Source organism: Dermacentor variabilis, chromosome 10 (genome assembly GCF_050947875.1).
Source record: "Dermacentor variabilis isolate Ectoservices chromosome 10, ASM5094787v1, whole genome shotgun sequence".
NCBI classification, from domain to species: domain Eukaryota; kingdom Metazoa; phylum Arthropoda; class Arachnida; order Ixodida; family Ixodidae; genus Dermacentor; species Dermacentor variabilis.
In genome coordinates, this window is record NC_134577.1 from 69,744,727 (window position 1) to 69,771,735 (window position 27,009).

At 46.5% G+C, this 27,009-nt stretch overlaps 1 protein-coding gene across 1 annotated transcript in view; it reads left to right on the plus strand.

Moving 5' to 3' along the window:
* LOC142559294 (neprilysin-1-like) overlaps positions 1 to 27,009 on the plus strand; it is a 61,539-nt gene that overhangs the window by 22,530 nt on the left and 12,000 nt on the right. Inside the window, exons 10-15 of the mRNA XM_075670910.1 lie at positions 2,743 to 2,841; positions 3,751 to 3,828; positions 3,899 to 4,011; positions 7,014 to 7,072; positions 20,518 to 20,569; positions 22,370 to 22,437. Of these exons, the coding sequence (XP_075527025.1) occupies positions 2,743 to 2,841; positions 3,751 to 3,828; positions 3,899 to 4,011; positions 7,014 to 7,072; positions 20,518 to 20,569; positions 22,370 to 22,437 (469 nt within the window). The remainder of the gene's footprint in view (positions 1 to 2,742; positions 2,842 to 3,750; positions 3,829 to 3,898; positions 4,012 to 7,013; positions 7,073 to 20,517; positions 20,570 to 22,369; positions 22,438 to 27,009) is intronic.

The window sequence follows — 27,009 nt, forward strand, 5'->3', positions numbered from 1 at the left end:
CCTTTGGAAGAATTTCAGATTTCTTCTTTGACCTTTGAATCCTTCCTCGTTACCAACGGACCTTTGTCACCCACTCCGTCCTCGACGCCTGCGGACGATGTTTCTAAGATGATCGCCCCTGGCCTTCCTTCGGAGCAAACAACAGCTCTTCGTCACCTCCTGTCATCTTATCGGGACATCTTTGATTTAGACGACCGTCCACTTGGCCAGACATCTGTTGTCACGCTTCGCATCAACACCGGTGACGCCAGCCCCATTCATAGGCGGCCATATCATGTCTCCGCAACAGAAAGGGCCATCATACAGAAAGAGGTAGACAGGAGGATGGACAAGGACATCATTGAACCTTCCAGTAGCCCGTGGGCATCACCGGTTGTCTTAGTAGTGAAAAAAGACAACTAGTGGCGCTTCTGTGTTGACTACCGTCACCTCAACAGGGTAACAAAGAAGGATGTTTATCCCCTGCCTCGCATTGATGACACTCTTGACTGCCTTCACGGATCCCAATACTTTTCATCAATTGACCTCCGCTCCGGCTATTGGCAGGTAAGCGTCGATGAGATGGACCGCGAGAAAACCGCCTTCTTCACACCGGATGGTCTGTACCAATTTAATGTCATGCCCTTTGGATTTTGAAATGCGCCAGCTACATTCGAGCGCATGATGGACTCTCTCTTGCGCGGCTTGAAGTGGTCTACCTTCCTCTGTTACCTCGACGATGTGAATGTGTTTTCGCCGAACGTTGAGAGCCACCTGCGGCGCCTCACAACCATACTCTCCGTGTTTCGCCGGGTTGGCCTTCAGCTAAACTCCTCCAAGTGCCATTTCGGTCGCCGTGAAATTAACATGCTCGGCCATCTCGTAAACGCCGCCGGAATCCGACCTGATCCACAGAAAGTTCACGCCGTGCGAAATTTTCCTGTACCTTGTTAAACAAACGATTATGTATAAGTCGGGGCGCCTGCATAAAGGTGCTGACTGCCTGTCCCGCAATCCCGTGGATCAACTGGATGATACCGATGCAGACTCGGACATCAGTGTTCTATTCCTCTCCGGCTTCCTCCATACTGGCGACGAGCAGCGCAAAGATCCTGTTTTTTGAATACTTATGGAACGCCTAAGCTCCTCGCCCAATGACCCGTCCCTCCGGATGTTCACCTTGCGCGATGGAACTTTATACCGTCGTAACGTTCGTCCTGACGGCCCGGAGCTCCTCCTAGTCGTCCCCAAGCACCTTCGACTCGCCGTGCTCCAGCAACTTCACGACGCTCCCACTGCTGGACATCTGGGCATCACTCGTACTTGCGACCACCTGCGGCGCCGCTTCTTCTGGCCCGGCATTTAACGCTCTGTGCGCCGTTATGTCGCTTCTTCCTACCTGTGTCGGCGTCGGAAGACGCCTGCTATGCCTCCCGCTGGTTTGCTTCAACCAATTGATATACCTACAGAGCCCTTCTACCGTGTGGGCTTAGAATTCCTTGGCCCCTTTCCAATTTCCATCTAAGGAAACAAATGGATTGCTGTAGCAACCGATTATGCAACGAGATATGCCATCGCACGAGCGCTACAAACCAGCTGCGCTACAGATGTCGCCGACTTCTTACTGCACGACGTCATCCTGCACCATGGCGCCTCTCGCCAGCTGCTGACGGATCGCGGCCGCTACTTTCTATCGAAGGTCGTCGATGATCTGCTCCGTTCCTGTTCTACAGAACACCAGATTGCTACCGCGTACCACTCTCAAACGAACAGCCTCACCGAGCGACTCAACCGCACGCTAACTGAAATGCTGGCCATGTACGTTTCCGACGATCACCGCGACAGGGACGTCGCTTTACCATACATCACTTTCGCGTACAACTCGTCCCGTCACGACACTGCCGGATTTTCACAATTTTACCTTTTGTATGGCCGCGACCCCACCTTGCCCTTTGACACGTTGCTACCTTCCGCAGTACAATCACCCCAGCACTGGTTACGCTCGCGGCGCTATTGTCTTAGCCGCCCAGGTCCGAGATGTCGCCCGTCATCGCCTCACAGTCTCGCAAGTTTCTCAAAAGCGACGCTACGACCTTCGGCACTGAGACTACCATTTTTCACCTGGTTCCCTTGTCGTTGCCTGGCAGTTGCCTGAACGCCATATACATCAGCTGTAAATATACATTTTACACTCGTGGGCCTGCTTTCTTCCTGCAGCAATGTAAGCGGGCTGGTGACCCAACGAGTTATCGAGTGGTTTGGAAGAAGGGACGTTGAATTCGCGGATAAGGGGACGGTGAGTTTGCTGGTTCAATATAGGCGCACTGTAAATGATTTTTTCCCTTTAACTCGAGTCAGCTTGTAGACGGCCTGCACATAGTGTATGGAACACCGCTCTCATCAACGTGGAAATTTTCGAAAATGCCACAGTTCAAAGGGCGCTTCATGGTCGTGGAACCTTCAAGTTTCGATAATTTCTGATCATGTTTCGTAAAATTATTGCCCCATAATGTCCCCTGGACGGCCCTACAGGAGGTCCTGTGTGTAAACAAAATTATTGGACGGATCCTTGAGAAGAGCCCGATAAGACTCACGCACAGAAGTTCAAGTTACTTTTAATAAAAGCATGGATAATTGCTTCAGCGCGTGGTAAACCCAAAAACACTAGTAGAAAGCATACGGGAACTGTTGTTGTTGTTGTTGTTGCTTTACGTCCGCGAGCTTCGTTCACTGCTACTAAGGCCCGTGTTTTCTTCATTCAAGGTAGAAAAACTTGTGGCGAGCATGAAGCGCACGTTTCAAAAAAGATTGAAGAGCATCAAGTGGATGGATAAAGCAACCAAAAGAAGAGCAGAACAGAAGGTATAACAACGTTTCAATGTAACCTAAGGGGTGATTGTTTCTTTATCGCAATGACAATACGAAGTCACACTGACAAGCGGATGGCCCTGTGATCTGCGCCCTTCATATCAGTAATAAGACGCGATCATATTTGGTATGTAGTGGAAAAATCTGCTGTGATCATAGTGGGTTATTGAGCATGGGAGTCATGAGTTATACACGCGTTTCTTCGTTAAAGAAGTCACAATTACACTAGAGCCGCCAGGTAATAACGGCCCCTGTGAAGAGTGCAACAATTAAAAAAAAATTGGATTAACAGTTGAATGTTTGTTTCAAGTAAACAGTGATTTCGTGTATTATAAGGTGGCCCTAAACTAACCGAACCCAAAACAAGTGAAAAACACATGAAGGTGGGCCAAATTGTGCCTGGACCATGGCGATCAACATTTCCAGCAGCGCCTGTAGGAACCTTTAGAGACAAAGGAACCCACGTAAGCAGGCTCTTGTATTTCATTTACTTGTCTAACATTGCGTTACGCTTCACTTGTTCTTCAATTGCTTTGGGTTCGGTTTATCTAGGCTACCTTTCATATATATATATAGCTGCGTTGCTAGTAAAAACACAGCATGGAAGCTCGCACTGTATTCCTTTTAGTCTCCCATGACGTGGAATTCGGATACAGGCTATTGTCTTTCCACGCTCCAACTGCTATATTGTACTGCAGTTCTTACCATAGCTGTTACGAATACTAAGCCCGGGACAATATTTCTCTACGTGGTATGTTTTACTTATCTCTACTTAAGCCGCGCAGTTACACTTGTAGCGGGGTTAAGCAAACGAATACATTGTAACCAAATTTATAGCGGCGGTAGGCGTGGCATTCACCGGCTTTACTGAGAAACTATCACGTTCATTCTCATGGCATGTAGTTGAAGAAAATGAGACCAAAGATCGGCTACCCGAAGTGGATTTTGGACACCGGGTTCCTGGAACACCTCTACAGACACGTGAGTCAACAATGCACATTTAGGGTGAAACTTTTTGGTGGCGTCTTATTTTGGTGTCCCTTGGTTTCAGCTTGACCGGTTGCAGCGTCATGAACCGTTCGTAAGAATCTTAGAAAAAATAAGCGAGAACAACATCATGAACACTCTTCTCGAACTGCGCCTGCCCTTCAATCAGACGTTTAGGTGAGTGCTGTGATCATTTCACTATATATATATATATATATATATATATATATATATATATATATATATATATATAAATCTGACGAGTGTTTTAGGTCGATAAGTTTCGAAGGTACTTTCACTTTTGGGTGACGTGACTCCCGGCACTATGTTTTATTGGAACGAGAGGCGTTTTACCGCGGTCGCAGCCAATCAGGAACGGCCGAAAGTGATACCCCTGTAGATCCTTGAATTACTTTTGGGGAACAGTTAAATGGTCACTGCAATCAAATACCCTTATGGTATATTATAAATACGGGTGGCGAATATTCAAAGTTTCGAATACGAAACGAATTTTACACACTAACTATTCGTATTCGAAAATAAAATTTTTGGTATGTTCTAATATCTAGACTAACCAAGTATTTCTCCACAACTGACTGTTATAGTCTGGCGACTGTTATCTGTCTGCTACGTAAAATATCACAAGTTATCTCCGATGATTCGTGCGTGAATCGATTCGTGCTTGAAGTGGGTCATTTAGTCTTATTGTGTGTATAGTCACATATCATATCTTTTAGGCTACAGCCAGTGATATGTCCTTCTCAACGGGCCCCTCAATATGTGTCTACAGCACAGAAGTCATTCAACAACTCTTTTCATAACTTTCGATCTCTTTTTGCAACCGTTTGCTTCGAGTTTACGCAAAGCTATTTATTAAGGCACTGATTCTGGAAAAATGTGTTTGCAAGTAGGCTCTGAAAATGTTGAAAAGCTATGCGTGCAGTTTTAGTGTGATTGGTGTTATTTGGCTAGGTCACGCAGTTTTCGGGGACTTGACTGCCTACGTCTGTATAACCGTTTTCCCGCCAACCTGCTTCATGGTTAGTCCATGGTCAATTGGGTAGCACGTCGGGCTGCTGTGCTTAGGGAACAGGGTTCGAAGCCAACCGTTGGACCAACTTAGCTCGCTGAGTATCTGGCACTGTGTACCTAGGCTCTGCGAACCTCTCTGACGCCGACCCTGGGCCACTGGGAGTGCGGCGCAAAGGCAGTGGATACAAACCGCTGTTCAATGAACCTTTTTTGACGCTGATTTGGAGCAGGTAGCATGCGCCACTCGGTCTTTGCAGTGAACTCTAAAACTGGTACAGCGCAACGTGGAAAGGAACAAACAAGCCGAGCCGACCAGGTGAAAGTACAGAGCGCTCTGTTCTTTCATCTGGCCGGCTTGACTTGCCTCTGTCTTTCCGTGTTGCGCTGTACCAGTTTTAGAATGCGATATACCAACTCGCCCGATCCTCAACCCTAGTGAACTGCAGTGAACCTCCTTGATACCAAGCTGGATGACTGGGCGTATGCCAGTATGGTGTGTGCTGCTATTCAGTGAACCGTTTTGGTGCTCACTCGGGTAACTAGGTACATGACACTCGTTATATTATGCCGGTTTAGAATGACAAAATGATCCGTTAAATTTCTCCGACGTCCAGCGAAACTGAACCCACGCCCCTTGCGGGCCTCATGGCTTTGTCGGTAGATGGCGCAGCGTGTTCAGCGGGAAGCGCCATCTGCGTCAGGTCGCCGGTCTGCTTCAAGGAATCGCATTAACATCGCTCGTTTTATCGTGAGATGGGTTTAGCCGGAATTCTTTTAATGACGACTAATAACCTTGTTCTTAAAACTGATACTGTGGCTGCCCTATTTTTTTCTTATCTGTACTAGTCGGCGCTGGCGTCGTACCTAGCTATACCGAAATGAACGTCCCTGCTGTAGGTGTATGCGTTTGCGTTTGACTGTTCGCTATTCGATACGACATTCAATACTTACTGTTATTCGATTCGTATTGGGAACAATTCATATTCACCTACCTGTAACTTTAGATAAGAGTGAAAGCAAAAATTTATGTTGCTATTAAGTTCGCCCATTAAAAACATTTTGTAGAGCGCCGTAATGTTATGAAGCAATTCTTTTTTGCTAGAGAGGAAAGTCTGTGAACAGCTGTGTTGCTTGATCAGTTTAGCACGCACATTTACGGTCCCATTTCACGCACGAGACGCGGAAAACTATTGTGCCGTTAGGTATTGTCTTTTCTTGTGACCCACTAAACCTACGTTTGTTGTAAACGCGAAAGTAAGCCTATAAGGCAACTTTCCTTCAGAGCAAGTTCAGTGATGTGGTGGAGTAGTCGTAGAGCGTGGACTTTAAAGCAATGTGTGTGAACGGACTAGCTGGTAATGCATTATGGAAACGGCGCAACAGCAGAACGAATGTACGATGGGTGTTCATTAAATGATATGTATATAAGTACCCTTTCTAAAATACGCAAATTGTAAATTCGTTCTCTCAGTACTCCGACCGCTCTTGCGCTGTTTGCATAATCGACTTTAAAGACGCGGGGTTTTTATTCCAGCGCAAGTAAATTCTCTCGTTTCGTTTCCGAGGCTTCGAGCATGATGCCAGAAAAAAGCCGTTATGTTACAAGGAAGCCAGGAAGATACAAGGATAGACAGATGCCTATCTCACAACCACTTAACGCAGTAAAAGCTTTCTTATAAATCTGTAATGCCGAAAGCATCATATATGATAAAGCTGTTTTGGTAACTCAAGATTTCAGTGTAGGCGCGATAAACTTAGTGCGCAGCCTACAGTGGCGTATTTATTACGCTGTAGGTTGTGGCAAATTCTCACTTTTGGAAATGTTATGAAACCATGTAATAATTAAGTAATGACTACACCAGTAAGTTATAACAAATAAAAGTGCATTCACTTTGCGTGTATATGTCAATTTATATTCCATGGCAACAAATAAAGATGGCAAAGTCGTTCTGATTTGTCTTTCTTGGTGTGGAGCTGTGTTTGCGCGTTACACGGTTCACCCTTAAACTGAATTTAACGCGTTTTTCATTGTTGATTCAGGTTACGGCAAAGACGGGCTCTTCGTGAATGTTTTCGTGTTCCTCGCACGGTTTGAGCAGCCCTATAGTTGCCGCCAAGCTTACGTTTTTCTTTGCCGCCGATTCCAGGTGGTACACTGGCCCTGCGGTCGTGAACGCTTTTTACAGTCCCGAGAAGAACGACATGAGTGAGTGTGCACGTTACTCGCAGAGGCCTTTGTTGACGATTCGCAGTGATATTTGTGACCTTTAAGAGGAAGCTTTCGCTCGGGCGCTCCCATCTAAATACATGTAAAAGGAGAATTAGTTTTTCTCGGCAACCACTGCACCAAATTTGACGAGGTTTGTTGCATTCCAAAGAAAAACTTAGAATCTAACGAATAAAGGGAAAATCAGACATCCACCCGTTCGTAGCAATTGCTACAAAGGAAACCCATACGAGTTCCTCGAAAGAAAAGCCTCATAGCTGAAGAAAAATTCGTCCTGGTCCCGGGTTCGTGTCCCGGACCAGAACGAATTTTTCTTCAACTATGAGGCTTTTCTTTCGAGGAAGCCGTATGGGTTTCCTTTGTAGCAATTGCTACGAACGGGTGGATGTCTGATTTTCCCTTTATTCATTACTTCTCTCCACCTTGCGGGTTTCCGCAGAACTATTGCGTCAAAAACTTAGAATCTAGTGACTGTCGGTTTGCAATTTTTGATTTATATTGTCAATGTTTTATAAGAATTGGCAGAAATCGAAAATTTTCAGAAAACAAGACTATCAAGTTTACAACTCGGTAACTCAGCTACGAAAATTGGTACCAAGATTTTGGGAATTGCATCTGATAGTACATTTAAAGCGGACGAGATTGACATTTTCCACATGAATCTAGAAGAAATTAATAATATGGAAATTCAGATTTTGCAGAACCCATGTACACAACGTAATGATTTCACGTAAGATATAAATTAACACATAGAATTTGTCCGCTTTGCGTGGTCGAACGGATACCATCTGCAGAGACGTGATATCTGTTTCTGATGCAGAGCTATTACTTTGTAAACTTCGTACTACTATATTTTTCAAACTCCCGAATTTTCGAAAAGCTTTTAAACAAAATTTAGGCCCTAAATCTAAATTCCGCTTCCATTAGTCACTAGAATTTAACATTCTCTCTCAAATGCAACAAATTTCATTAAAATCGGTCCATGGGTTACCTAAAAAAGAAAAACGTTTTTTTTTGCGTTTTACATGTATTTGAATAGGCCGTGTCGGAGTTTGGTCGGAGCTGAAGCTTAAATTATGAGGTCTAACGTGCCAAAACCACTTTCTGATTATGAGGCACGCCGTAGTGGAGGACTCCGGAAATTTCGACCATCTGGGGTTCTTTAACGTGCACCTAAATCTAAGTACACGGGTGTTTTCGGCCCCATCGAAATGCGGCCTCCATGGCCGGGATTCGATCCCGCGACCTCGTGCTCAGCAGCCCAACACCATAACCACTGAGCAACCACGGCGGGTGAGCTAAAGCTTACTCTTAAGACCTGGCGCGCACTGCCCGCAGCTACAGCGCACCTTGTCCAGCTACCTGCTACCTTTGCTGACGGCGCAAAAATAATGGCCACTCCGCAAAAAAAAAAAGGTGAGAAAAAGGAAGAAAAAGAGGAAGAAAGAAAGAAAAGAAAGGAAAAAGAAGAGCAAGAAAAGAAAGATAAGAAAGAATGAGGTGCTACGCCGCTTGGTTGATTGCGATACGTGGTCTCGCGCATACGAGAAGAGAAGCGAGACTGCGGCCCCAAAAGACTTCCGATCAAGTGCTTAACACATCTCATGCTCCAGAAAAGCGTGCTTTATTTGAAGGGACACTAAAGTGAAAAATGATTTCTTCTGCATCAGTAAATTACCGTTCTACAACACTAATAACACCACTCTTACAACGATAAGACGTATGGTAAGCCAGAAAAAGCGCAAGAACGAAATACGGATGGCGACGCCTATATATATACTTAAGTTCCCGCACCTGGGTGCTGTGACGTCTTGGATTTTGATGGCATCTTCTAGGGCCTACTAATTACATATAGCGGTACATATTGACTACATTTTGTTCTAAAGGAATCAAATATTAAGCATGGAAAGTTTCGGGAACCTTTATTCAGCCAACGCGGCCCAAATGCGAAAACATTTTTTTTGGAATCCCTGACGTCACGCAGACGTACCGGCACTGGGGTTTCGGCGCGAAATTCAAATACTGATACTTGGACCTTCATTTTCTCATCTAATAATCAAACTATTTTTTTTTTTTTGGAATGACTGCCTGCAGGGTTCTCAAACTATGCTTCATTAGTCTGAACTTATTTATTGTTTCGCTTTAGTGTCCCTTTAAGGTGTTTCGTTGTACGGAAAGTGTCTCTTTAATTTTTTTAGAAAGAAAGAAAGAAAGGAAGGAAGGAAGGAAGGAAGGAAGGAAGGAAGGAAGGAAGGAAGGAAGGAAGGAAGGTAGGTAGGTAGGTAGGTAGGTAGGTAGGTAGGAAGGAAGGAAGGAAGGAAGGAAGGAAGGAAGGAAGGAAGGAATACAGGACATACGAGATGAGTGAGGCGAGCTTTGTTTACGTTTTAGTGGCGAAAGCTTGCATAGCAACCATTGATTGAATGAATGAATTTTTTTACATCAAAATAATGTGGCAAGTTGAGTACTTGCAATTTTATTTTGTATAGCAGACCGCAAAGTTGACTTGTCGAAGTGCGTTTACGTTCCGGTGGAAACCGTGGAAAGCCTTCTGGCTCCTATTATTTGAGCGGGCCTTGTTACTGGCGCTTGTCATTTATTGCCCGCTAAATTAAGCTGCATATGCCAGTGGGCAAAACGGCTAGCCGTCAGGGCAGAACCAAGGAGAATCAATTGCAAACAGTCAATACGTGAGTACCTTTTAATATAATCACCCAAATCCACGTGAACGATGTGAGAAGAGAGTATTTTTAACTCTTACTTTATAAACAAGTTTAAAGAAAAACAAACTGGTAAGCTCAACTGTAGTTCAGATCTACGTTATGCGAAGCATTGCGCGAATCATTTACAGCACGCATCGCTGACGCGGCGCCGAATCCAGTCCAGCTGGCACAAGACGCGCTTTGTCGTTTTACGGCTTGCAAACATAGGCCCTGGATGGCTTTCGGTTTTGCTCATTGACGTAGCCCGCTATATTAAGCGAACAAGAAAGGCATTGGCTGCGATATCGAGTAGCAGGAGTGCGTTAAAATCTAAGCCCGCAGATTTTGAACACTTTTCCTGTGTACATAGCGACAATTATACGAGTGATTGTTGGCATAGGCTGGACGAAAGTGTTATGTATTACTCTTGAGGTTTAATGCGCGTGTCTTTTATCTCAGAACCTAAAAATGGACTTTCCGCACCCTGAAACAACTTAAAAACACGCTTTGTGTTCCGGAGAAGTAGACTGGTAAAGTCCGCGACCGGTAATTTCTTGGGGCCGCACTCTCGCTGATGTTGTCGCGTGAGTGAAACCGTCTATTGCCTTGGAACATAAGAGATGCCGTCATCACAAGTGCTGGATGAGCGCACAGTCAACTTGCCTGGTTGGTTCTCCGTCGTTCCCCTGGCGACTGCCAACCTCAGCTAGCAAAGTACCTTCCAGTCTCTTGCTCCAGGTAATACTAAGGTCCCTAGATAAAACAAGTTTTCTTTTTTAATGTGTGGACCTTAGGTATTACGAGAGCGGGCAAACAGGGCGCGTCGAAAGAGGATACGCTCTTAGGAAACGTCGCGCGTGCGTGATGAACTGGCAACGTGATTGGCTGGTTCGCCTCCGTCGTGCCTGTCGCTCGCGGCCGCCAACCGTAGCCTCAGCTACTTCCCATCCTTGACTGCAGATGGCGGTAGTTGTCTGTTCGCTGAATCTCCACAGCGGGAACAGGCTTGACTCGGAGAAGAAGGCTTTGCATTAAAAAAATCTATATATAGTTTTTGTGCAAGCCTATCGCCTAACTGTATTCAGCTGAATTTGAGCGCAGATAACGATACAAGTAAAACAAGCTGCCACATGGTCAGAAAGCGAAAAAGATTGTGTGCATATTTGAGTAATAAATCCCGCGTTAAGATTGTATTTAGTTCTTATAGTTAAGAAAGAACGCTTCTGACTCCATTTTGAATACTTCTATTCCAAGCGAAATCAAAGTCACACAATTCGAAAAGAAACGTTGTCGAAGTTCTTTGTTCTCACCGGTTTTGCAGTAAAACTGGAACACAACTTTTGGCAGTAACACACAGTACACTTAACTAGTATTACTAGTTAAGTGTTAACTAGCCTCTCCTTAAATTTTCCGGCCCGCACCCCGCTTTCTTGTACGCCTGGCACGTCGGCTATGAGTAAAGGTGGATATATTTCGAACGCCCGCCCAGACATGTACACGATGGTACACACCTTAAGGAAGACCAAGGGCTTGCTCCAGGTAATAGTTGTATTATTGTGCACCGAGCGTGGGAAGCTTAACGGGGAATGATAGGACCTTAGCGCCTCTCCCCCGCCTTCCCCGAAAAAAAATCCTGGCTTCGCGCCTGATGCGTGCAATAAAATTATGCGGTGTCACACATGAACTAATGTATCAAGGAAAAGACGAACAGTGGCCTACTGGTTTGTATCGCAGAGATACCATACGTACAATACATGAGCGTTAGCTTGAAGGACTGCTTACTTCATGTCTGAAATTCGCAGGATCAAGAATGTTTGCAATTCTGTTGGGAGGATCATTAGAATAAGCAATATCTTGTGGCAGGGCGTATGGATTAAAGGCATTTGTCTTACCAAAGAGGCCTCGGAAACTACGCTTATTGTGCAGACGTCTTGCTACGCGGTATGGAGGAGATAGAACAAAGGAAGACGAATGCTTACTACGAATTCTTTTGTGCAGCGAACAGACTAATGGAATAACTATGCGTGTTTCTAAAATTGGAAGTGGAAAGGGTGCTTGGGCACTAGGGTGCAGAAATGACGTAACCAAAGTACAAAAGTAAGACGTACTCACTCATTGAAAAACTTGCTCTTATGATACAGCTAGTGGGGGAGGGGCGGGGGCCCTGCGGTTTTAGCATGCTATCGTGCTCCATTTCTGTTCGTATAGCGGGCCCGCCGTGATAAAAGCTGTTGGGAGCGCGTTCGAATCCCTTTCTCTTGCTGTCCGAGTTTATTCACGCCATTGATGGACCCTACGCAAGGAACTTGGGGGTGCCTAGCGGACCGACCGTCAAGTTTCTGCATCAAATGTGCACTTGTAGGCCTTACAACGCGTGATGAGCGCAAGTTTTAGTTTGAAGGGTTATACGCACTACTGCTGATGGAGATGCTTCAAACGCGACTACTCCAGCTCACATCGACAAACGTACTGCCGAGCAGTGCTTCGTTGAGCGCCGAGAAGAGGCTAAATTTTGCTCCGATTGATTCGCGCGTATTGTGACAACAGCGCCATCTGTCACGCGGCAGATGCAAGACCGAGTGATGACTTTTCTTTCTCTACACAATGACACCAATATAAGGGGGGCATGTGCCATTACATATTTGCCACTGGCTATGTACCAATCCTCAACAAACCTCCTTGACGCCAACTTGGGTATGTTTCACAGGGTAAGTTCCACTCCTCAATGAACGATCCCAGTAGCCCCCCAGTTTAGGCTGAAATATCTTTGAATTCGGCCCGGAAAAGCGGCCACATAAACTCCTCAGAGATACTAAAAATTAGACAACTTGTACCAGAACATGTTCAAACAAAGGCGGTTGAGTAACAGCTTCGATCGGTTAGTTTCAAGACGAAGCTCTTGCGCTGTTAACGTGCGGGCTCTACCGATTCGACCATGCTAGTTGCGGCAACTGGCTACGCTGCTTTCCTTTTTTTGAAAATGTCTCTCAACTAAAAAATAGAGCTAGGCATTTAGTAGCATTAAACATTTTTGTTGGATGCACATGTTGTTTAGTAAATCATCCTAATTGCGCAAACCCAGAAAGCACTCGACGTAATTTGCATGCAAGGATCTCGTAACGCAACGATGTGCCGCAGAGCCCTGTGCTCCACGGACGACGACACATGCAAACGCACTGAGGTTCTACGTATAAATAACGTAGCACTTCATCGTTGTGAGCTGTGGTATGCGTCCTCAGCGAGCTTACTGACCGTAAGCTTCACTCATCAAAATAGTTATGAAGAATCAGTGCCATTTTTCAAGCGACGCTTGTATTGGCTCACAAGTGACGTAGTCGTGATCACGCAAAACAACCCAGTTCCCCCCAGAGTAGAGCAGCTGCGGAAAAGGGAGTCATTAGCAAGGATTCACGCTGCATAGGCGCGCGCTCACACCACGCGTGCAGCCAGAATGAGTGAGTGAGTGAGTGAGTGAGTGAGTGAGTGAGTGAGTGAGTGAGTGAGTGAGTGAATAAACTATTATTTGGTACAGCAAACCGCGATAAAACGCGCACCCGGCTAATCCCACGACGGGTCTGACAGAGTCGTTTCGTTTCCGCCGGGGAGGAAAAGGGCAGGAAAGGGTTTCGCGCGCGCTGCGTCGGCTTCGTTTCTGTTCAGTCTCGGAAAGCGGATGGGACGGCCACGCGTTGTGTGTTCCCCCGAGGAACGGGCAGCGTTCGACGAGCGGCGACAAGAACGCGCCCGTGAAAGGTCTCGCCGATGGCGCGCCAATCCAGCCGTTAGAGCCGCCCGAGCCCAGGCAATCCGACAGCAACGAGCAGAACATCCCGAGCTGAGGGAGCAGGAAGCCGAAGCAATCCGGCACCGTTTCCTGTAGATTACTTAACCATCACCTAAATGAGCTGCACGCAGGAGAAGCTTCGCTTACCACCATTTTCCGGTAGGGGAAGGGTTGGTCAATTTTTTTATCCTATAATGTGTTTAACGTGTTTGGGGGTATGGTTCCTTGTGGAACTGCGTTAAATAGCTATGTGGTTTGGTTGGTGCTCTCCTTGCCACCGTGCCTTATGTGCACGCGGACGCCAGCAGATACTTCGTGAGCCACTTCTTCAAGGACCAGCTCGGAACACCGTGCAACGTCTGAGACCGCATCAGGTAGCGTCTGAAGAGAAAGAGCCACAGGAGCTGTCTCAAGGAAAGCGTCTTAAAACGTTAGGTGTCACGAGGGAAGAATGACATCGTGCCACGGTGCAATATCGCACGGTACTACCGCACGGTGGTACCATAAAATCGTGCAACGTCTGAGACCGCATCAGGTAGCGTCTGAAGAGAAAGAGCCACAGGAGCTGTCTCAAGGAAAGCGTCTTAAAACGTTAGGTGTCACGAGGGAAGAATGACATCGTGCCACGGTGCAATATCGCACGGTACTACCGCACGGTGGTACCGTAAAATCTTGTTCCCTTTTTATCGGCATGTTAGACTGCACAATCTTCGGGATCGGCCCACGAAAGCGCTTAGATACGCGAAGTTGCGGTTATTTACCAGAGAAAGCTCAATGCCTAGAAAAAGCGAACTTGCCCTACGTACACGTAATTAAATTACTGTGCTAAGCAGCTTCAACGCAATATACCGAAATGTACCAACGTAAGTGCCGGAACAGTAGTGCTGGACAATTAATGCGAGACCTTACGCTCCACGCAGACTCTGAGAACGGGCGTGCACTTCAGACGCGCGATCGAGCAGCAGCGTATAGTGAATGAGCATTGTTACATTGTTTGCATCGCACAAAAATTCTCCTTGACACGATGGTTGTGTGTTTGTGGTAATTCTCCGCTGTCATACTCGGCAAAACAGCGTCGGCGCTACAGTGGAGGCTTACGTGACAATGACCCCGATAAGTCTCTATCATGGCACATATTCACAGAACAGGACGGGCCGAGAATACGGTGGTCGTTGGAAAACAGGAGTCAAGAGAGAGAGAGAGAGAGAGAGAGAGGGCAAGGACAAGAAAGGCAGGGAGGTTAACCAGACGAGCACCCGGTTTCTACCCTACACTGGGGGTGGAGGAAAGGGGAATAGAACGAGGAAAAGAGGGAGAGAGGGAGCACTGAGTGCGTGTGGGAACATCCACAACGTCAATGGCGACAGCGAAGTCACGGCGACACTACCACGCAGTTCGCCCAGTAATTCACAGGATTCACAGCCGTCAACTAGAGACAGAAGAAAGGGGAAAGGCAGGGAGGTTAACCAGACGGGTAGATCCGGTTTGCTACCCTACGCTGGGGAGAGAGGGGAGGGGGGTGTAAAGTGATAGCGAAGTAGAGATAAAGAAAGAAAAAAATTACCGACGATTACGTTACTTCCTAATGCGAAATTTGAGCGCAGCAAATAAGCTGTTTCACCTTTTCGATAGATTGAGGCAAAGAAATCGAGCAACACATGTATGCGCTATCACAGAATTTTTTTTTATTTTTCACACGTATTCCTTTAACAAAGACTCCACTAACAGTTCTTGACAGTCATGAAGGAAGCTTTGTGGTCGGAGAAATAGACTGATATATGTTCGACTTGGTACACCAATGCTTGATTCTCAGACGAGATCTATACAAGTGCCTCGCGAGGTTGTCACAGCCGTGGGACGTGTTACGAGCGAGAGGAACGGGATGTTCTCCCGCATAAGTGTTAGGAAATTGCTGTTTGTCTTTATGTCAAGCCGCCACCGATCTGGCTCTCTGATTGCCACCGCACAGGGCGAACGGCAGCGGCAATTTCGGCTCGGGCGGTGCACATATACAGATCCGCCGCCACCGATCTGGCTCTCTGATTGCCACCGCACAGGGGTTGCATTGGAGGAGGAGCGAAGAAAGGAATGAAGTTCGAGCCGGCGCTTTGACAACCGGAGACTCGCAGGAAGAGGGGGGCGGCGTGTACACCCAGCGGCAAACGATGGGGGCAGAAGCGCGCGCAGCAAGCGGACAACACGATAAAGGGAGGAGGGAAGAGATAGCAGCGACTGACTGATGCCGCTGACGCCGATAGTGAGTCAACCCCAGCTGCGGAGTTGGTTTCAGGGACAACGAATAACCGGCGCGTCGGCAACTGAAGAGCACCCTATCCGCCACACAAAAGAACAGGGGGGGGGACCCTTTCCTCCTCTTTCTGCATGGCGGCGACGGTGTTCTATGCAGTCACGTTATCTTGACTCTCTAGCGGCGTCAGCGGCATCCAGCGGTATCAGTCGGTCGCTGCTAGCGCTGGGGGGATGAAAGGGGGGCGGAGCTGGTTACGAGGCCGACGACGACGACGACGCGAAACCTAGGAACGGACGCCAAAGAGCTGCGCTCTAAAAGAAAGCAAGGAGCATAGACATGCAATAACAGTCAAATAATGTCACCCTATACCGTCTTCGCACAGCACAGTAGCACTTGCAGCACTATAAACATCTGTTCAGGCTACAGCCACATGTCCAATTCTGTTGCCCTTAAAAAGTGCAACAGTGCCCTCGTCGCCATCCGCTGCGATGGTTGGTGATTTCGAAATTCTAAAGTAAATTCCTCTGTTAGAGGTCTTTGGTCGAATCGCGCTATAGCGATTTCGAGCGATCGTCTCTGTAAATCGTAGTGAGGACAGTCACAGAGAAGGCGTTGAAGTCTCTCCTCGCTACCACAGTCATCACATGAGGCGTCGTCGGCCCATCCGATTCGGAATGCAAAGGACTTAGTGAAGGCCACCCCGAGCCATATTCGACAGAGCAGGGTAGCTTCGAGATGGCAGAGTCCAGCTGGAATGCAAAGGCATCGAGAGGAGTTTAGGTTGTGCAGCCGGTTGTTTTGAAAAACTTCCTGCGTTCCACAAGGAGAACGTGATATCACGAGTGACCATTCGAAGTTTTCTAGTTGCATCTGTCCTTGATAACAGTATCGGCTCCTCTTCGTCGCCTTCAAGAGCCAACCGAGCAGCGTTACCGGCGTGTTCGTTCCCTATGACTCCGCAGTGACTTGGAAGCCACTGAAATGTCACGTGGTGTCCTTTCTCAGTCAAGGTATAGATTAGGTCTCTAGTCTCGAATACCAGTTGTTGTGTGGTCCATGCCGCAGGGCTGATAGCAAAAACTGCAGTGCTGCCTTCGAGTCACTAAATATTGACAATCTTCGAGCTTGTTCTTGGCTGACAAGACGAAGTGCAGCGCAAAGAGCTGCAAGTTCCGCAGCCGTCGGTGTAGTTGGGTGACACGTCCTGAAACTGGTGGTGGTGGCTTTCGTTGGGAAAACCACGGCTCCAGAGGAACACTGGATAGTTGCCGATCCATCAGTATAAATATTTACGTGGTCGGCGTACCTCTCGTGCAAAAGGATCAGAGTTAGTTGTTTAAGAGCAGATGGTGAGAGCTCAGATTTTTTCATGACTCCTAGTACGGTGAGGTGGACTGCAGGTCGAGCCAAACACCGTGGCACAGCCGTCATGTACCCTGTTATAACATAGCACTGCAAATGCACAGAGAAAATGATATCGGCTGATATCTCGTGGATGGCACTGCGTCATATTACTATTAACATCATTTATAGCATGTTGATTGGTCAGTTGGAAAAGATTTTTCATTACACATGAAAATTCTACGAGTTGAATTTTCATGTTTGAAATAATAAAAAACAACTAATTCTCCTCCTCATCAGTCCCCTGGTTGGCCACACCATGTGGCATTATATATATATATATATATATATATATGTGTGTGTGTGTGTGTGTGTGTGTGTGTGTGTGTGTGTGTGTGTGTGTGTGTGTGTGTGTGTGTGTGTGTGTGTGTGTGTGTGTGTGTGTGTGTGTGTGTGTGTGTGTGTGTGTGTGTGTGTGTTTCATTTATAAGTCTCTTTACGACCGCACCACTCTCCTCCTACAAATCGTCCTACAACCGCTCCATTCGTGTCCAGTTAGTCGTAGTCGGCGAAATCAATGAGTTGAGGATGAAGCATGTAAAGAAAAATTAGTGTAGGATAAACGGAATGAAACGAAAATGATACGCTGATCTTCACAGAGTGAAAAGGCTACTGTCGCAGTGAGTGAGTTCGAAGACGAAGGGATTGTTGAATCCTGCAGTATTTTATTCCAAGTTTATTTTCAATCGGAAACGCGATTTATTATTTTCTTACACTACCTTAATTGCGACTACGCAAGACAATATTGTAACCTACAAAAAAATTAAAATATTGTAATCTGCCAACAAAAGGATTAAAACGCAACATTTGTGTGTGTGTATACATATATGAGCAACGTAATGCGGTGATGATGCATCACCGCCAAGGATTCTTTACAAAGCAACTTTTATTTTTCTGTGCGAGACGAGACAATACCAAGAAGAGAAGCGTTGCATGCTCCTTTGACCTTTTGGTACTTTTGACACTTGACTTGAAACGCGAACGGAGAGATTTCATCTTTCCAGCTGCTATCTCTATTGTGACCCGTTAAAACGATTTTGTGCATTTGGGGGAGCGAGCATCTGGTGCTACTTGTCTTCGCAGCAAATGCGGTGTGGCTGTGGAGCCGTGGAATAGATATATCAATGCCAGTATACCATGTCACACTCAGATATCATCAACTTGCCGGATGAATGGGAATTTCGGTAGTGACACGTGCGTGTGTCGCCAGCAAACAAATACATTCAACGTTAAACTTCGTACTGCGCCGCTTCCAATAAAAGCATGCAAAAGACTAAGGAACTCTTTGTTTTCGGGCGCAGAAGTTTCCGATTATTTAAAAAGGCACATGATATTGATCTAGCCTGCTCCTACGGGAGAAGCTTCGACTTTCTATCGTGCGCAGCGAAGCCTTGAAGGCTTCGGGACCGCAAGGTTGTTTGTGTATTGCGAAACGGCAAATTGTCACTTCCAGGCACATACCCTGGAGGAGGCTCGGGGGGGGGGGGGTCGTTCCCCCCTCCCGAAATTAATCGGCATACACCCCCTCCCCGCCCACGCTACAACTCGTCACACACATTACTAAAGCGCCGCCAAGTAAATCTTGCGACTTGACAGCTATTCGCCGGTAAACATTTTGCTGCCTTTTTCATTCCTTTTGGATGGCGGTAGTTATCGGCATCTCCTTGAGTGTAAAGGCTAGTTTTCTTCTCTGTTCGCTGCCCAAGCGATTAACTCGAGATGCGTTGAGTTGTCACCATCTAGTCCACGCTCACGCGCATCGCTGTTGCTTCGTTAGTTTAACCTTCTTTGTTTGGACTGATCAACGGGCCAGGAAAGGGATTCGGTTCGTAGTCAACTGGTCTGCATGCTCGTGGAACGATTTGCTGCCGGAGAAAACGCCAGATGTGTTTAACTTTTTCTTTTGCTTCATTATTTCCTCGAGTGATGACTCGGCGTGAAGCTGGCAGGTCCTCAGAAACATATACCCGAGATATGGGTTAGCTAAGGAGGAAAATAAAATAATGCGAAACGGCGTCCATCACCAAACCTTGCAATAACCCTTAAACCCATAAGCAATATGACTGTCACCCGTTAGATCGTCTGGTTTTTTCCTAATTGTACAGAACCTTTCGTGCAAAATTGGCAACTGAAAACTAGAGTCGCAAGGAGTTGAGAAATTAAGCGATCTACTAAGGGAGAGAGCCAAGGCAACAGCCAAACAAGAAGGAAAAGTGAAAAATGAACAAATTTAAACGTTGTTTGTAGAAATATTTATGGGTCATCATGTTTTTATTTAAAAAGGAAGTAAAGAAAACGCCGCCTGAAGCGGAGAGCAATTCTGTGTGTTTTCAATGACGCTTCTACAGTTATCAGTCGAGCCGCCTGACGTAGCCACTTCTGTGCTGTGCTTATGTGGGTGTTTTTCTAACCTTCCGCGCTGGGCACAGTACATCTAGAACTGCAGCGTCTTGCGCTCTACGCAGTTGTATGGGATTGGCGGCCATACCATCGTTACGAAACTTCCCAAATAACAATACGAGTAGGTTTTGGCACTTGACTGTGAACTGTGATTTGGTAATTTGTGATTTTGGCACTAAAATATAACTGTGATTATTCCGCGAATCTATATTTCTCTATAATTCTTCCAGAGTTAATTAAGAAAACACTACTAGAAATCGTTATTTTGCACTTTCGCTTGTTTATTCGTTCTTGGCAGTGTTCTTCCTGGGCTTTTTCCTGCGTGAGTCCATTTGATGTGGTTCCTTGTTTGCAAAGTAAAGGAGAGGTGTCTGTAAAGGAGAGGAGGGGTTGGCGGTATTCACATTTGGGCTAGTAAAGGCACCTCCCTCATTTGCATATAAAAGTTCACTTGGGCCGAGCCCTCCACGAAAAAAAAAAAAACAAGCCTGGGTACGTGCCTGGTCACTTCTCTATCAGTAAGCACTCGGGTAACAGGAGATGAAGGCATCCATCTTTTAAGTTTTACCTTTTCAAGGTCATCTTTCTGAATTTATTACCTGTGCGCTCAGCCGCTCGATTCTTAGCCCATTGCGTGTACGAGCCGTGGTTAGAAAGGTGCATGATCATCATAATAACCTGGCAAATATTTGTCGCTTCATTGTTGTCGCTTCGCGTTGCTTTCATATAAGATAAATAAAAAACGGGGTGAAATGAAAGTGAACGACGGCCATTGAGAGTGATGCGGATAGGTGCATCGTTGTTGGCTGCATTGCGGGAGGTACATTTTTGGATGCTGAAAGCGCAGCAACCACCTTAACAATGCTTTCTCTTATGTTGGTTTCAGTTTTTCCAGCAGGGATACTGCAAGGTGTGTTCTACCAGGAAGGTCTACCAGTGTAAGTACTTAGTTCCTTCTCCGTCAACCTCGGTTTTTTTTTCTTTCACGAAGGGTCTAGCCAAGGTGTTATGGGAGAAGGGGTTGCGCTTATGCAATGGAGAGAACGAGGAGGTGGCGATTTGGGAAAGGCTCACTACAGCTTCCATTTTATCAGAGCACACTTTTTCTATGCAAAAAAAAAGAAGGAATGCAGTGTGTTTGTTTACTTCGAACGCTTTTTTAAAAAAAAGCCTAAAGAAATGTATTCGAATCGCGCCGTTACAGCTGAATTGTCTGCCCTGGCAGTCATAATTGGCGAAACCAAGGCAAGCAGTTCACTAATAATATAATTACATCAGTGAACTTCCAAAAAAATGACTGCGCTTGTCTAGATTGCAAAGTTGACGGGAATAGTAATTAAAGTCTGACTTCGTGCTCCTACATTTCGGAATGGCGATGTAGACTGAAATGCCTCGTTGTAAATTCGTCGTCCAATTTACCCGATTACGCTCGGGGCACCGCGAAGCGAGGGCTTGAGGTGAAACCCCCCACCCCCCTCTCCCCTCCCCCAGAAAGGCAGTGTGAGTGAGTGAGTGAAGAAACTTTGTTGTGAATGCCTGCAGAACGGTTGGCCTTCCCCTGTTAGGGAGGCGTTATCGTGACGTGGCCATGACTTCTTCGTGGCGTGGGGCGCCTCTACTTCGGCCGCGGCCGCACTACTTCCTTTGGTCGACCGCACCTGCCCCTCTTTTGGGGTGGCAGCCTCCCTCCGGTTTCGCTCAGTCGTTGCCTTTCGAGGGCCGCCGAGATCTGCTGGACGGCCTGGGTTTGGACATCTTGGTCATAGCACCTCGTTGCGGCCTCGAGCCGCTGCGGGATCGTTGTCATGGTTGCAGCTTCGTGCGAATTCTTAGCGCATTCCCAAAGGATGTGAGCTGTAGTGGCTCTTTCCTTTCGGCACACACAACACAGATCACTTTCATAAACACTTGGACACACGTGCCTCATCAGCACCGGGGTGAATAACGACCCCGTTTGAAGTTGCCGATATAAATCCGCCTTCTTACGGGTCAAGCCCGGATGAGGCGGCAGCATAGTCCTTCGCTCTAGTCGGTAAAATAAAGCTTCGCCATACCGCGCGATAAAGCGGCCTGTCTCGCCCCCTGCTGCTGAAGTGACTTTGTGTTGGACGTGGAGCTGAGCAAAGAGCCAATCGGCATCAGCTCTTGGGAAGAACGACTTGACTTGACTTGACTCCTCACTTTAATGGTATAGAGGGGTCGGAGGGAGAGCCGCGCTTCGCGATGTCGCGTGCGGAATCAGGTAAAGCGAACGAATAATTTGACACCAAGTATTTCAGTCTGCATGACAATTTTCAAGTGTAGAAACACGTAACTACATTTTTCATGGCGTTTTCCTTCAACTTTTCGACAAAAACATGTGCGCTAAGTTATGAATGTAATTGGCAACAAAAGAGAGTTATTGTGATTACACCATTTAGTGAATTATTATTTTTTTTTTCATATGATGTTCGCCTGGACCAATATTTTATCTTTAATGGCGTAATTCGAGTAAATATTGTAGGCAAAAAACGTTGTATTTTATATTTCCACGCACTTATATTTTGAAATATCATATTTTAGATTTTCTAAAGGACTAAACATTATGCAAAAAATAAAAACAAAACAATCCGCCAGAGTTTTGTGCCAGCTCATCTCGTTATTTGATAAATCAACGTTTCACCATCTAATAAACGCTGCTGTTAGAATTTACCAACTTGCCTCGTGTCTTGAGATAACTATTTCCTTTCTGTTATCAGTTCACTGAATCTCGGAGCCATCGGCACAGTCATCGGCCACGAAATGACTCATGGATTTGACGATCGCGGTAAGCATGCATATTTACTATAGTCTGCAACTCGATTACTTGGGTCATTCAAAAAAGGATTGGTTGTCTCCGAAATAAAGCTTATTCACTCACACAGTCGCTTTCGTAGAATAATTAAATACGCTTACCGAGGAAAGAAATAAAGCAGGATTTATTTAACATCACGTCACGCTGCCAACCTTCACAAGCCAACTCTCAGTGAAAAATACCCCTTCGCCTTTTCTTTCTCAATAAAAGTCGGCCCAACACGTGACCCTGCGCTGGTCCGACTCGGCCCAGTGTGCTTGGTTCCCGGTAGGTTTTAATGGACACGCGCTTGTTAGGGCATGCTTTGTCAACCACTCTGTGCGCGTGTTCTCCTGATATGTTTGCGCAACTTCGGTTGTTGCACTGCAAGTTAGTCGCAACGCAACGTAGTTGCAACGCAACGCAACTGTTGCAAGTTAGTGCAACAGCCGCAGGTTGCTATCGCGCCCGTATCTTTTTCTTTTTTTTTTTGAGCAGAGGTGTGCGCTTAGGGCGGCTAGGGCAGTGGTGAAAAACACTAAGACTTACTGCGACACAATCACGTATTAGGCCGACTGTTCTTGGCTTTCACTGTTGTTGCGTAACCGTTTCCTTATCGTTGTGTCCTTCCTCCACGATCATATGTGCTCGAAAGAACGGTGTTATTGGAATATCAGTAGGCCTGGCTGCCAACGAAAAGGCGTTACGCCTATGTTCTGCTGGCCGTTTCAAAATGGCGTTGCTAAACCAAGGACAGTGACAGAGTTATTCTTTACTGATTTACATGTTTCCCATTTGATTTTCAATTGGCAGTGAGACTATTCGAGAAAATGAATATTTCGTGACAAAAAAAAAAAGAATCGACCACCAGAGGTTTTTTTAACGCACACTTAAATATAAGTACACGGGTGTTTTTGCATTCCACTCCGATCGAAATACGGCCGCTGCGACCGGGATTCAATCTCGCGACCTCGTGCTCAGCAGCCTAACATCATAGCCACTGAGCAACCACGGCGGGTGACATTTCGTGACACGTTTTGTGAACACGCTGATAATTTAGTAACATTGGTGTTTCATTCGATTCAAAACCTTGGCTTCTCGAAAACCCATGCTGCACTAGAGTGACACGCGTACATTGATTTGTTGTCGTGTTACGTTCGCAGCATCGGGGCAATGCATTTACGAATGAAGCATTGTTACGCCTACATTGCTCTGTTTCTTGTAGGTGGCAGTGCCATCAAATCAGGGGCGCTATAGGGTAAATGTATTCCAAACTTTGCTATTCCAATTCTGCAATCAGTCCTCCATGATTGGTCAAAAAATTTTCGGGCCACTCCCACTTCGGCACGCGACGTCACGAAAACAGCGAAAACGTGATATAACGTGTGCACACTGATTATGCATGATTAGACCGAACGAAAGAAAAATCATTATTTCTGATTCGACGCCTTTTTTGCTGTAATACTTTGCCATTGATCAAAAGGGTTCGGGTGCTTCCCACTTTGCCGGTCTGTCACGCGACATCACTAAACCGCTAAAACTCGCTGCGTCAAAGGGACGTGTACGTGTTAAAGACGAATTAACTGATTTTTTTTCTTCTGAATAGCCGGAGACTGCTTCAGTGCGAAAGGAATAGAAGATGGCTGCCCGCAGATTGCTCTGGCAGTAGCTACTCGGAGTGGCCTGGAAGCATGGATTTATTTGCATATAATAAACATTTTTTTTGCGTGGAACTATAACGTTATGGGAGCCCTTTTGGCACGTATACGGCATCACTTTGTCGATTCTTCTTTGCTGAGTTTCCGTTATGGCGACATTCTTGACGTTCCGTTGCACGCCGCCGCGATTTTTGACCAGCCACCGGAAGCTAAGCAAGGGGAAGCAGACCAATCCTTATCCGGTTATCTGTTTTCCCTTCACTGGCTCGGCCCCCCACCGAAACCTTCTCCACTTGAGCAAGCTCCTCGCTTCTTGTCGGCCAGTTAGACAAAAAGATCTGCTTAGTGTAGGCAATGCTATCCGCTTTGAAAGCAAAGAAAATGTGACCTCCTATAAACGAGGAGCGCGTTTCATTGGGCTTTTCAAACAACGCTGCGGGTTACCGCTCAATGCTTGGGTCGGTAGTTACTAAATTTGACGTCAAGAGACTGAAATAGAAATAGACTGGAATCGCTTCATGTTATAGGGCCCCCAGCTGTCTTTTTCTGCTACATCTCCGCAACTGCGCTTTTTCTACTCTAGGCCACACAGCAGCTAGCAGCGAGTTATCCATCTAGACACATGCCAAGTTGCCAACCCGAGTTGTCTTCACGGCGACGCATTGTGATAGATCGGCCGGCATCGATCCAAAGTGCGCGAAGTATAGCTAAGGAAAGCTACCATTATAAAAATTGGAGGACGCTTAAGCTTCGCCTTCAAGAGTGGAACGCGATAGCGTTATCGCACCCCGTTCGCACCGCCCACTCAAACGATCAACGCGAGCCAAACGTCGCGATCGGCACGGACAGCCGGGCCGCGACGCGCCATGAAGGCAGACGCGATCATGGGGCGAGTGGCGCGTCACGTGTCGGGGCAGCGCCGTGCAGTGCGAGGAGGGGGTCTTCTGTGTTTGCCGCAAGATGGCCCTGCGTGTGCGCAGAGCGCAGAAGAAATGTAGCGGAAGCGTACTTCGCTACTCATGTAACTGCGATTTCTGTAATTTACATGCTCATAATTACCGATATACACCGCAGTATAACATTCTACGGCCCGTTTCTAGGGCAACACCGCATTCACTAGGGGCGCTTTTGTCCCTCCTTGAACTATCGAACTCGTGGCTGAGTGGTAGCGTCTCCCTCTCACATTCCGGAGACCCTGGTTCGATTCGCACCCAGCCCATCTTGCAAGTCGTTCTTTATTATTTATGAAGTGCCTTCCCAGATTTATCGCTCACGGCCAACGCGCCGACGCCGACGACACCAGCTTTTCTGCGACACGCGTTAAAGCGCAGGCTTCCGCTTAGCAGATATGGAAACTTCGTCGTAGCCTAGCAGCACATACATAGCTCGTGCCGCCATAAGCGGAAACACGTGCTGCGCCTAACAAGCGCACAGGCGCCTGGGGAAATTCCGTTGCCTCGAAAGCGACGCCATAAGGCTTGCTCTAATCATGATGGTCCACTGATAGCGGGAACTCCGGTGCGATTCCAGTGTTTCTCTTACTTTTCAAAGCAGAACTATGCTATCTGTTCGCCCACTGAGAAGCGCCGTGACGCTTCCTATTAGTATACTGAAAATATTTATCAGCGCAAATGAGTAACTTCCGCAGTTATGTGCTCTTATTCATTGACGCGAGACTGATCAATTTCTAATCCATCTAACTGACCAGTGACCGGACAGGCCGCCATTGGAATATGAACCTGGCAACGTTTAACGCTAGAACGTTATCTAGTAAGGCGAGTCTAGCAGTGCTATTGGAGGAATTAGAGGGCAGTAAATGGGATATAATAGGACTCAGTGAAGTTAGGAGGCCGAAAGAAGCATATACAGTGCTAAATAACGGGCACGTCCTGTGCTACCGGGGCTTAGCGGATAGAAGAGAACTAGGAGTCGGATTCCTGATTAATAAGAATATAGCTGGTAACATACAGGAATTCTATAGCATTAACGAGAGGGTGGCAGGTCTTGTTGTGAAACTTAATAAGAGGTACAAAATGAAGATTGTACAGGTCTACGCCCCTACATCCAGTCATGATGACCAGGAAGTCGAAAGCTTCTATGAAGACGTGGAATCGGCGGTGGGGAGAGTGAAAACTAAATACACTATACTAATGGGCGACTTAACGCCAAGGTAGGCAAGAAGCAGGCTGGAGACAAGGCAGTGGGGGAATATGGCATAGGCACTAGGAATAGCAGGGGAGAGTTATTAGTAGAGTTTGCGGAACAGAATAATATGAGGATAATGAATACCTTCTTCCGCAAGCGGGATAGCCGGAAGTGGACGTGGAGGAGCCCGAACGGCGAGACTAGAAATGAAATAGACTTCATACTCTGTGCTAACCCTGGCATCATACAAGATGTGGACGTGCTCGGCAAGGTGCGCTGCAGTGACCACAGGATGGTAAGAACTCGAATTAGCCTAGACCTGAGGAGGGAACGGAAGAAACTGGTACATAAGAAGCCGATCAATGAGTTAGCGGTAAGAGGGAAAATAGAGGAATTCCAGATCAAGCTACAGAACAGGTATTCAGCTTTAACTCAGGAAGAGGACCTTAGTGTTGAAGCAATGAACGACAATCTTGTGGGCATCATTAAGGAGTGTGCAATGGAAGTCGGTGGTAACTCCGTTAGGCAGGATACCAGCAAACTATCGCAGGAGACGAAAGATCTGATCAAGAAACGCCAATGTATGAAAGCATCTAACCCTACAGCTAGAATAGAACTGGCAGAACTTTCGAGGTTAATCAACAAGCGTAAGACAGCTGACATAAGGAAGTATAATATGGATAGAATTGAACATGCTCTCAGGAGCGGAGGAAGCCTAAAAACAGTGAAGAAGAAACTAGGAATTGGCAAGAATCAGATGTAT